Below are 12514 nucleotides of genomic sequence, written 5' to 3' on the forward strand. Positions count from 1 at the left end.
CGTTGCCCTCAAGTGGCAAAGAAATCAATTATTGCAGATTTCATTTTTTGTTGCAATGGTATCAGAAATGATTTTGAACTTTTTTATGCAATAATTACTGATTATAGTGTCTTGTACTGCATGGTATTCAGTTACATTTCTAATGTTTCTAAATGTCCACATTTGTTCAATTTATCTTGTTCAATTTGTCTGTTGGATCAATAGGATTTCTACTTTGGACTCTGAACCCTAGTTGCACAATATAAGCCTAATCCTAATAATAATTATTGCCAACTGCAGATTTTAGAATAAAACTCTTACAAAGCTGTTGCTGTAGCAGTTTCAGTGAACGCATTACTTAAAGAAAATGTCCAAAAGCTTCAGACTGGCAGTGTGTTTTGGATTTCAGGGAAATGGTGACAGGGACAAAACAAATGATGTCAGCCGCCCCCAGCAGCAGCAACAGACTTTAGTGTAGTAGTAGTGAGTGTGGGTGGGATTACACAGTGACAGCTGGGTAAGATCATTACGGTGCGGGAAAGGGGGGAAAGAAGAAGGGGGAGAACCCGAGAAACCGGGGGAGGGGATGGGGTATAATGGGTGCTGGGGCAAGGGGGGGTGGAAAGCTTTCATGGTGACATTCTTTGCTCTGAGGAATGCACGCACTTATATGTTGGATAAGTTAAAGAGAGGAAATAATGCAGCTGTATAATAACAGCGACCCGCTTCAAATCCCAACATGCTTAGTTGTTCTTTTGCATTTATGTTTACATTCATGAAGGACCTGAAGCGAGAGACAAGTGTGAGGACAGTTCAGGTTAATATGCGGGATATATGAGGAGGGGAGAAGGGGGGCGGATAAGGAGGGAGAGGAAGACGGGTGACTCACGGGCTTCCAGTAAGAGGTCTGACTCAGCTACTGGAAGCCCCCTGACCCTGTCTGGAGACAATATGTGGGCAATAATCTGTGCTTTTGACTTTCTGAAGAAAAGAGACCCTTGAGGTTGTAAAATAATAAAAACAAAAAGATTGCAGATGATAACGAACAGCTGCCACTGCTTTCACTTTTTCTAGGGTTAGAGTTGAAAGTGTGTGTAGAAACTCTCAAGATTCTGAGTAAAGCCCAATATCTGGATTATTTGTATGTGTTTTATAGACATTGTTTTGCCAGAAAAAGATCCTCAAACAGATTTTTACACTTTTGTCAGCTTAGCTAAAACATTAGATTTAAAGATGCTTCTACTTCTCAAAAACACAAGTACATGACTCACACACATTAGCGATGAGCTTACATCCATTGATTTACCCCTCATCGTCATCCTCCCTATGAAAAGAGCACATGCACACTAGCCCCCATTGATTCATGTGCACATTGTCTCATTCAGTCACTCATACTAATTCTGTGAAGCGATCCATCTTTCTGCTCTGAAAGGGTATCCTTTTCTCCCACGGCAACAGTAGCCATGTGACAGAAAACTTGTGAAGAGATGCTCCATTATGAGTCAGGTTGGCAGACAGCTGATCTGTGTTCGTATTCCAATTTTAATCACATTTGAAATGCTCCCTTTGTGCTGTTTGTTCTTTGTTATTGGCTATTTGGTGAAACAAAAGGGAAAATGCAGGTGTTTGATTACGCATTTGGTGACTAAAGCTTGAACGTCAGTCGTCGTCTGTGTGTGCTTTCTCCTGCTGTTAGGAACAGATATGAACACATGAAGAGGCATCAAACCAAGCGAGAGGAACTGTTGCCTATTAGATGTGAACAATCATCCCAACTCAGTCTCATCTACGTCTGTCTATGTTGTCTGTATTGTCAGAATAAAATGTAATGTAACTGCAAACATGGATACCGTCAAATGTATACATGTCAGTTTTTTACAATACGTGTCATATCAGGTTTACATTACATTTAATGACAGGTATGGTGAAGGTGTTACAGCTAGGCGAGATGGTTGTTAGTCAATCGACCACTGGTTGTGCCTGTGTTTTAACATTTGAAATTGTAAAACCATTGGGTATTTTTATGGCGAAGTTGGGATATTTTCCATCCGAATTTGTGGCAACAAAATCAAATATTTTTGAATTGGTGCGGGGCAGAACCAGTTAAGCCAAAATGTGATCTTTTCCTTAACCTAACAAGTGGGGTTTGTGCCTAAACCACACTTAACACAGAGTTGTCTCAACATAAAATTGAAAATTGAAGCTAAAGAAAAGCAGTTTATTTTGGCAATTGGGTCGTCTGTGTATAAATAACACAACTGAGATTTAAAATTACACAAAGTGCATATGTAAGAGTTCAATTTTGCATGCTTGTGATACCCAAATCCTTCCCGTTAAGTTATATCATCTGCACTAAAATAGGAACAAACCAGAATTCATTTGCTCAATCAGCTTTAGTGAAAACCAAGTTTCCACAGGATTCTAGTTACTTGAAAGAAGACTGCAACTTTGAGTTACAAATTGGATCAACCTCTTCTCTTAGTGAAGCCAAAAAGACACCAACTCTTGATCCTCTTATTTTTCTTTTTCCTTCAGTTTTGACCCCTCCGCCTTTTCATGTGGGAGTCCTGTGATGGTTGATGGTGATGGATGATAGTCAGACAGAGGGCCTGTTTCCTGGAGGGGCCCTTGACTTCCATGTCACACACACAGATATCCTCTGAGGATGGAAGGTACATGCATATACACATTCACATTCATGACCCACTTTCGCGCACACATTGTATGTTACGTATTACTCTCCTTGTATAAATACCTTTACACTCCCCACACTGACCTACATCTGCTTTACATAAACGATAGGAGACAAAACCGTAACCTAAAAAATATTTGATGGTCTCTGCATACCTTTAGATATTTGGAGTCATATTGCAGTACAGTGGGCATATAAAATATTGCAAGTACCTGTGAAAAGACGTCAAGCAGGTGAACCCTTTCACCCAACCCTCCTCAGACTATATGTTCTGCCAAAAAACTATAAACTTGCTTCCAACAAATCCATGAAAAACATATGAATCACTGCAAAGAGAATACCAAACTTAACCTCAGTCATACTGTAGTGGACTGGTGGCCAACGATTAAGCAACATGCTCTTGGAGTGCGTTTTTTGTGCGTTTAGAAGACCGACAGTTTGCCCAATTTATGTGATGTAACTTATTTTACTTTTGTTATGTAGGAGACAGAAGCCTACTTTGTTAAAGTTAATGTAGAACAAAGAAAATGCTACTTTTTCATTCCATTCTGGAATAAGATTGTGGATTTTGGGTCACTAGAAGCACAACTTGTTAATAACACCCTCTTTAGACACCATTTGTTTGCCATTTGGACAATAAAAATGCTGCCGTCACAGCCGTGCATAGCGCTTCTTTGGAAACTTGCACAATCTTGTTGTGTGGGTGAAATTTGGCCCCTGTATGGGCAGAATTCTGTGATGACAGAGAAAAAATCTTGTTGTTGTTTTTTTTTGTGTCTTTATTGTTCACTTACAAAATAAAGGTCTGACTCCAGGCCACAGAGTTCACGCACCAGTTAACTTCTCTCCTCTCACTCTGCCTCCTTCGCCTTCTTCCTTTCAATCATCCCTCCTCTCATGACCCAATTTACTGTCTAATTAAAGCTGAGGACCCATGAAAAGTAAATATTTAAAAGGAGTCGGTGAACACATATTCATGTAACTTTTTTTTTTAAAGACACAGCGTAGGCTTTTAGTTCTATATCAGTATGAAGTGCCCACTCTGCTGTTTCCCAATCCTCCCAATGAAGCGTTAAACCCAATAGATGTCTGAGGTGGGATGTGAGCTGCCCACGCTCTTACTAAAAACAAAAGTAAAGATACATCTGGGAGCGAGCACAGACTCTGAGTGTTTTGATTTACTTCTGTAATTTCACTGCAGCTCCGGTGGTTTTACTGTAAACCACTCCTACACTGTCTGCAGATGTGGCACTGGATGTAGTGGGAGGGGATGTATGTGTACTGTGTGTGTGTGTGTGTGTGTGTGTGTGTGTGTGTGTGTGTTCAGCTACATGTCCAAACCAAATTGGATTCTTTTTAAGGAATCCTGCTGGTGTTTTCAGAGCAAACTGACTTTGTCCTTACAAACGTTAATCAATCACTCTGTTTTCTACAGGACAGTTGAAAATGCAACAAAACTTGTTTTCCCCTTTCACTTCACAATGACTTCAATTCTGCTCTCATTAGTTCTGTAAACAATATAATCAGAGGGCATCCTGCAGACGTACAATGACTGACCAATGCTTGAAATGTCAGTGTTCAACAAGACCCAATGCAAGAAACATAACAACATGTTTTATCTCTGAAGTAATTACAGTGTTTTCTCTGTAATTGTTTTGTAGCAGTGGTGGCAGGGGGTAATTTCTGGTATTTGTTCTGCGTACATCTCTGTTGGTTCAAGTGCTAGAAGCAATTGAAGCCCTCTTGTTTATATTCAGTTATTCGATCATGATTAAAGGGCTACTTCTATGCACAAGGCCTCATGTTTGTTTGTTTTTCTTATTATTATATTCAATTTCCCATTGTATCTAGCATGTTGTATCTTCTTACTGTGGTGGTCCACCACTTCTTAATGAACGTAAAGGAAACACTGAATTAACAGTGGTGCGTAAGACTGACCTATACTTTGAAGCTGCCATAATCTATATTTTTATATTAGTATGGATCACACGACTATGATGTCAAAGGTGCTCCTCATAGGGACGAAGCCCACCAATAATTTTCAGCATCTTTCAGGTCATTGTTTTGGTTTACCTCTCCCTTCATTTTTGTTTCCGGATGCAGCTGTTTTCCGCATAAAAACTCTAAAAACCCAAGCACTGAGTGCCAAACAGCAGACAGACAAAGCTAGTGTGAAATGTGAAATGTTCAGAAACCGAACCAAGTGGTTCTAGCGCCTGAACCTAACCAGCCTTTAACAGAAACAACCAAGGATCCTGTCCCTGGTACATTACAACGGTTGAGAATGATGATATGCTGTTTTAGGAATCAATCGACCTATTCAGTCGTTTCGGTATGAGGATGTGTTGGAACAGTTAACTGAAGGTCAGTGAAACAACTTCTGCCAAGATTTTGGTCACTGTTTAATCAGAAAAATGGAAACCTCCTTCCCAGTTGTGGCCACAATTTACAATACAAAAGAATTCTGCAATACTGAGGGTCCATCTGTAAATGTATCATTGCCTTGCCAACCAAAGCCCATTGACTTCATGTATAATAATACAATAATAATGGTTTGCTGTACCATGGCCATGAAGGATATTTTTGGTTTATGTATTGTTCATGATAATTTATAATCCAGACCGCACTTCAAACATAGTTATGGTGATTTAAACCACTTCTCTAAATCAGTGCTCATGATGTCATAAACTGTCTGTAAACATTACCACTGCACAATTTGAACACATCAATAACCTTGTTATTTAAAAAGAAAAAAAAGACTGAGTTTGTACTGTTTGCCTTGTTAGTGTTGCTTTATTTTCTATAGCCTCATGATTTCTTGTGGATTTTTTCACATAATAGACTCAGCAGAGAACAGTGTGGCATTTTTTGCATACACCTTGTGTTTTGATTTGTCGAAGACAAATACAATTTCAGCTGTCTTTCATTGTTGTGGTAAACCAAAGGCCATTTTCCACAATGCATATTGTGATAACAGTTACAAGAAATGAACAAAGAAAAGAATAGATAGAAACAAAATAGATTTGCACGTGTGTTTTCAAAAACCTCATACAGTCCCTGCAGTGTACTTTTCCTTAACCACATCCATCAGTGTGACCTAGAATCCTTATGTTTTAACAAAGAGTGAAGCAGTTGGTCACATTCCTTTCATTCCTCTACATAATAAGATGGATATAACATCTATATTCATCCCACTGACTCAAGGTAAACAGTCAACACAAACGAGAGGAATGCAAAGGAATCTGAAGGCATCCTGGACTTTCTATTCATACTGTCAAGGATCAGTGCAAAACAACCTTGTTTTCACCCGGGAGCTGTATTGTTCCTCCACATGTGTTGTTGTGCAGCTGGTGAATTCAGCACCCAGTTGAGCGGCGAGCAGCTGAGTGTGTTTGTGCTGGCCTTTAGGTGCAGGTGCACAATCGAACCCAAGGGAAGGAAATGGAGGGGAGGGGTTTGAATGTGGCACAAACAGGAAACAAGCTTTGTGTTCCCTTCTGCTCAGTGGTGCTCACGAAAGGTTTATTCCAAACTTTGTCCTTGCACAGGCTTATCTAACACAATATGCTTTGCCAGGAGCTTACATAACAGGCGCTGTTGAAGGACTAAATTCACATCTATCATTGTGAAATCTTTTTTAAGTGTCATTGATCACATTTTTATCTTCACACAGACCACTGTTTAAGTACAGATCTGAGTCAGTATGTAATGGGAGGTCTTGGCAGAATGCCATTGAAAGTTCAGGAAATGCCTCTTGATGGCAAAACAAGGCCTTTTTTAGCATGTTCACTAACATGCTAAAAAAGTATTTGGGTTCTGGTAAACTATGAGAATATTTGTCTTAATGTTGGTGAAGGACCAGAGAAGTCTTTTTTATTTGTGTTAGCCAGAACACTTTTGGACCCAAAACAAGCAAACACTGAGCCTGAGGCAGTAAAACTGTTAGCAGCACATAGCCAGCAGAAATACGTAAATGCCAGCCAATGTAAACCACTGGATAACAGTAGATATGAAGGCCAACAAGGTAACAAAATTGAAAATTTCCAGAGCCCTCTAGAAATCCTTTCCAGCAAAGAGCAAGAAGTCATAACAAACCTCACAGCTAGAAAGCAGCCACTCTTTTGTTCAAAACTTCCATTTAAAAATGACCAAAATTAATCACTGCCCTCTGAAAAGACAGTTTATTTCTTTTCCAGCACAAACTGAATTGAGTGTCACTGCCAATATACAGTCTGTAATTAAATTTTAGTGATTCATGAAAAGAAGATCTAAAATGTTTCAAACCTCGAAGTTTATTCATACATTTAGTATTTGGCCAGACTCCCGCAGTATGTAGATCTGTGTGTACAGGCAGCAGGGTGTGTTTTCCTTGTGTGTATGTGTCTGAGAGCGTCTTACACGGTGTGGGAACAGATCCTACGCCTGTACAGGAAAGACATTAGGAACAACATGAGTGCTGGGGGAGAGGGAGGGTGACAGACCAAGGGAGGGGGGCTGGGGTCTTTCAGGGAAACGAGGAAACGAAAGGAGAACACCCTCGACTTTTCATTCTCACAACAAAACCCCTCCCTCTGCCCCTTCCTCACTCTTCTCCTCCTCCCCCAACAAGTGCGAAGTGTCCCTCCTCAACAATAAGTGCACTACAGCGTGGCACAACAACAAATAGTGCGTCACTAACGAGTCACGGCAAACATTCCTGCCTGTCTGCATTTTCATGTTGTCCACTTACTCCCGACATCCCATCCCAGACTTGAGATTGTGTTTTGGGACAGTTTGTCAGCAGAGTGGTAGTGTCTGTGTTGTGGTCAAATTTTTTCTCCAAACAGTTTGGAAACTTTTGCTATCATAGGATCCCTTAAAATTGCTTTTGCCTCAGTCTGGCCTCCTCTGAAGTAACTGATACTAGAGGAGTTTTGAGAGAGATGTGGGTTAAGCAATAGTGCACTTAGTCTCTAACAAATGTTTTTAAAGTAATTATTTTATAATAGTTATATATCATCCATAACTTGGAGCTCTGAGATGTCAAGTTTTCAAGAATAAAAGAACAAAAAAAAATCCAACCAGACTGCCAGTTGTTTCTGGGTTTATCCAACTTGATTTATTAGTGTTTCGTAATATTGAAGATGGCTTCAGTTCTAAGATGAGTGCGTCATTCTTCAGTTGGATATAATGATTTTCATATGACTATCGGCAATAAGGGACATCAGGTTTTCATTTAACAACAACGATTTGTGATCTGAATCTGGGCCACAAACAGCTCTTCTGTAAACAACGGCGCCAAAAGGAGGGAAGAGTTTGTTTTTAGAGTGAAGTGCCACTTCAGTTCCTCTCGTGTGAGTGATTCATTCCAAATAAGAGAGGGAGACAGAAAGAGAGCAGGGATAACACATTATAGTACAAAACAGTAGTTTCCATTAGGTGTTTTAGAGGTGAAGCAAACTCATATTACGTAAGAGCAGTATGTTTTATTGCTGGCTATTACAGTCCCTGACATTTAATACAGCAAAATTTTCCTCTAACTGACACATGTTGACATTAAGCGCCCAAAGTATGAGCAAAGGAGGAAGTCAGGTGAAGTTGTTATAGAATAACAAAGTCTGCAGAGGGAGAACGTCGCCGTTGATGTATGGGTCATTAAACTTCAGACTTTAATACAGGAGACTGCTGTTCATGTCTTGTTTCCAATCTACAGTCAACGTTATTTAAAACCACGGTTCCCTAACATTAAAGGTCCAGTGTGTTGGATTTAGTGGCACGTAGCAGTGAGATTGCGGATTGCAACCAATTGAACACCACTTACTTACCTTCCCCTTCCAAGTGTGTTGGAGAACCTACGTTGGCCGCTTAAAGTGTTTAGTTTGTCCTTTCTGGGCTTCTGTAGAAACATGGCGGTGCAACATGGCAGACACCATAGAAGTGGACCCACTCCCTCTGTAGATATAAAAGGCTCAATCCAAGGTAACAAAAACACAATGACTCTTAGTTTGAGGTGATTATACACTAATGAAAATATTATTATCATAATTATATTCCAGGTCTGCTAATAGATCCCCTTTATCAGTCACACTTGACCTTTTCAAGTTTTCAATATTGTAACCATCATGAAGGTCCACAACCCCTTAAAGAAGTTGTCATTTTAGCCCAAAAAACACTGTTTCCCGAATTGTAGCTAAGTCGTTTTTTTTTTGCCTAAACTTAAACGATTCTTCACATCATAAAACATAATGTAATTTGTAACTGTTCTGGAAAGGAAATAATGACGTTCTCCTAAAGAGGGGCAGATTAGAGAGAACGCTTCTACAGTAAGTGTCTTCCTAGAGGGCATGGCCAACAACTGCCTGAGAACTGAATCAAATGACTTTCTGTAATGTGTAAGAGTTGCTGGTACGACTGATCCCACTGTGGATCAACTCTACAGTCAGCCAAACCAGAGCTAAAAGCTAGTTTTTGGAAACTTTGTGCGTCTTTATGGGAACAAATTACTGAATACAGCAATGTTCCATGATCTTTCTGTGATGAAAGAAAGTCTTCACACAATTGTGTACAACACATGCAACACACATCTGAGTTTGCCTCACCAAATTTAGACTGTGTTCACAAACAAGCAGTGACGCTATAATAGGCTTCGCAGCAACATCTGTAATCACAGCACCGCGTGATGTGCAGGAGCTTTCAGTAAACTGTGAGAGAAGTAATGAGAAGGAAGAAGAGTCTGGCTGAGGATCTGAGGAGTATCTTGCTCTATGAAGCTCTTTGGGGCTGCATGTTTGTATGAAACATGCGACACAAATAAAATTGAGTTGAGTGTGCCGATGGGAATCCTTTGCATAAGTTCATGTGGTGAATGCCTTTTTGTATTAGAGTAAAACTCAATTATAAGCCCCAAAAATGTGTCCGTTTGGAAGACAACAATAGCTGATTCATATCTAACTCACTTAATGACCAGGTTACAGTTTGACCCTTTGACCCCAGTTTTGTCTATGACTCTCAATCGTGGCCTCCTAATTAGTTCAACTTTACAATTGGCTCTTTCATATATCCCTGCGACTTCCCGTCTACCCAGGCTCACTGTTGTTTTTTAAAAAGACAAGACAGTGAGGAGTTGTTGTACTGGTTGTGCTTGTTTATTGGGGGCAAAGGAATCTCTGCAGTCCAGGTTTAAAAACTAAGTGGGGGTGGAGCTGGTCTTAACGCATAGCCAAGATCCAGTTATAAGTCTGAAAGGACATGAGCAAGAACTTATCTGGATATAAAGAACTGTTATTGTTTTTTATTGCATGTCAACAGTTTGTTGTATTTATTCACTTAAATTTAGTTGACTTTCTTGATTCCATATTTGCATGCTGGTCATTCATTTGGGTGATAAATTGGTTATGAAACAAAAATCATTTTCTTTTTTGGATTTAATGTTTAATTTAAATTCAGCCAATATTACGTAATTCTGCATTGTATGTTTGCCTGGCACAGAGTGTGTCCTTTCAAATTCCTTTTCAGCACATTAAATGTGATGCTCATGTTTTCAGTAGCATGCTGTTTTTGTTTTCTTATTCCTGGAATAAAAACATGGCCCATCTCTCTGACAGAAATAGCTTTTGGCAAGTGAGTCGTAAACTGAGAAATTGTATCACCATAGATAATCAAGTTAGACGTTGCATGGGAAAAGATCACAGGGAGAGAGACCAGATATTAGCTTTGGGTACAGCACATGATAGGTAGAAAAAAAAAACGTTTTTCAATACACAAGCAATTCAAATGTTCAAAAACTAACAGACCGCAAAGTTGTAGCAGCACGTCACACAGTTAAACTACCGTGTCCTGTGCGTGTCATCGATCACATGTATGAATGGTGTGTTGTACTGTTAATGCATGCAACAAGTCCAGCTGAGTGAGTGACATGATGAACCGTGTCCATCATTTCGTAGTTTGAGTGCTTGTTGTTATGACTAAGACAGAAGCAGTGACTCAGATCATGTTTTGCTTAGAAGCCTTTAACAATGTTAAATCACCCGATAAGCTGCAGGGTCGAGTGGTTTGGCAGTGAGTCAGGCCACCAGCTGCCGGCGGCCATTGTGTTTGGGGACTGACCTTTGTCACAGAGATGGAGAGGAAGAGTAAGAGAGGAGAGCAAAACAATCCTCAGCTGAAAGAGCGATATTGTATCAGGGGAGCAGTGTGGGCGTGTAAGAGAGAGTAACATGTCATGTGTGACTTGTAAGGGATTCATGTGATACCTGCACGTGAAGGCCTCCATGTTTCTGTGCTTCAAAGCTTTTCTGTATGCTTGCAAGCTTGTTTAAGTGTTTGTGTTCAAAGTGTTAAGTAATTGGAAAACTGATTCAGACAAAGACTAAGATGTGATTTCCTGACGTGCTTGTTTTGCAAGGGTTTTGGAACAGAATCACCACTTGAGTGTTTGTAGAGCTGAACATTGCAAAAAGGAAAGGACTGACGAGCGAGACCTCCGGACTTGTGAACAGGCTTCTTCCATTCCTTTAACTTTCTTTCCATTTTGAAAAAAAAAAAGAACCGCATTGTAAGATAACCACAGGTCGTTTCCTTTCATCCCTTCCCATCCTTCCTTCTCTGCAGTTTCCCTTCCCGTCACTCCTCGTTGTAAGTGCTGATCTTGCAAATGTTGCCCATCTTTGTTTTCTCAGAGCAATCTGTGATTTATAGGTTTGGGAAGGAGGAGAGGAAAATGAAAGTAAGCATAAGCGTTGGAAGTTAGTCCAATGGATTTTGAAAAAAATGTTTTTATTAACTTTACTTTTTGCTTTTAAGGCTTCCAAATATTAATTTCAAAACTATTCTGTACATACATACATCAAAACAGTGTTCAGGACTTCAAGAAAACATAATAAAGAGACATTTGGACATGACAAGTCAGAAAAGCACAGGTGTAACTTGTAACATTAAAAATGGCTGTATTCCACTCACTAGGACACTTCAATCAAACTGAGCTGTCGTTAATGTTAGTGGTTCCATCTGTGCTGTTACTGCAGTGAAAAGTTTGTTGTCTTCAGGATGTCTATCTTCTTTTTTTCTCGTTTCTCAGTCTACTATGCAGTCTCATTTGAGTTTATTCCTGTTGATATGCTCTTCTGTCTTATTTTTGTCTCATTAAATCAGTCTTACAAACAGTTCTGTCCATCTTCTACCTGTGGACATGTTGCTCTGGTGTAGTGTAGTGCATTGTTAATCAAATGGTATTGTGAACAATAGTTAACAACCTGTAACCTGGCTAGAACTGGCACTCTAACTTGTTGTACTGGAACACAGTCAACTCGGGTATGACGTCATTCCAACTTCTGAGGTAAATGGTACGCACCAATATACTGTTAAACAAAAGCATGTAAGCACAGTCATGGTGAGTGTGTTAGCGTGCCAACATTAACATTCAGCTCAGAGCACTGCTGTGCCACGTACAGCTTCACAGAGCTGCTAGCTTGGCTGAAGAGTCTTGTTTTCTAAAGTGTGTGAGAGCCTGCAACACCTGCAAACAGACAAGATTAGATCCAAAGCAAGTTAGCTTAGTTAAAGATACTTCTTTGATAAATCATTTAAAATGAACTCCTCATCGTAGGTTACATCTTCTTCTCATCTTGTGATTATCACCTCTCTGTGTGTCTTATTCTGTCTCCTCTTCTCTTTCAACAAGTGAGCTAAATACAGCAGCTATGACTCAAACTGACTCACACCTTAATCACTTTCCTGCGCATGTAGGCACACACACACACACACACACACACACACACACACACACACACACACACACACACACACACTCATACACACACGCACACACACAAACACACAAACAAAGACTCCCCGAGGTGTCCCCAA

General features: G+C 39.9%; 1 protein-coding gene across 1 annotated transcript in view; it reads left to right on the forward strand.

Moving 5' to 3' along the window:
- Nucleotides 1-12514, forward strand: part of LOC311275060 (chondroitin sulfate proteoglycan 4-like) — a gene marked incomplete at its 5' end in the record, with an annotated part of 39303 nt that overhangs the window by 3965 nt on the left and 22824 nt on the right. Inside the window, one exon of the mRNA XM_084383252.1 lies at nt 2515-2651. Coding sequence (XP_084239378.1) covers nt 2645-2651 — 7 coding nt within the window. The remainder of the gene's footprint in view (nt 1-2514; nt 2652-12514) is intronic.

The sequence above is a fragment of the Pagrus pagrus genome (assembly GCF_965226575.1).
Source record: "Pagrus pagrus genome assembly, chromosome: 19".
Lineage (NCBI taxonomy): Eukaryota > Metazoa > Chordata > Actinopteri > Spariformes > Sparidae > Pagrus > Pagrus pagrus.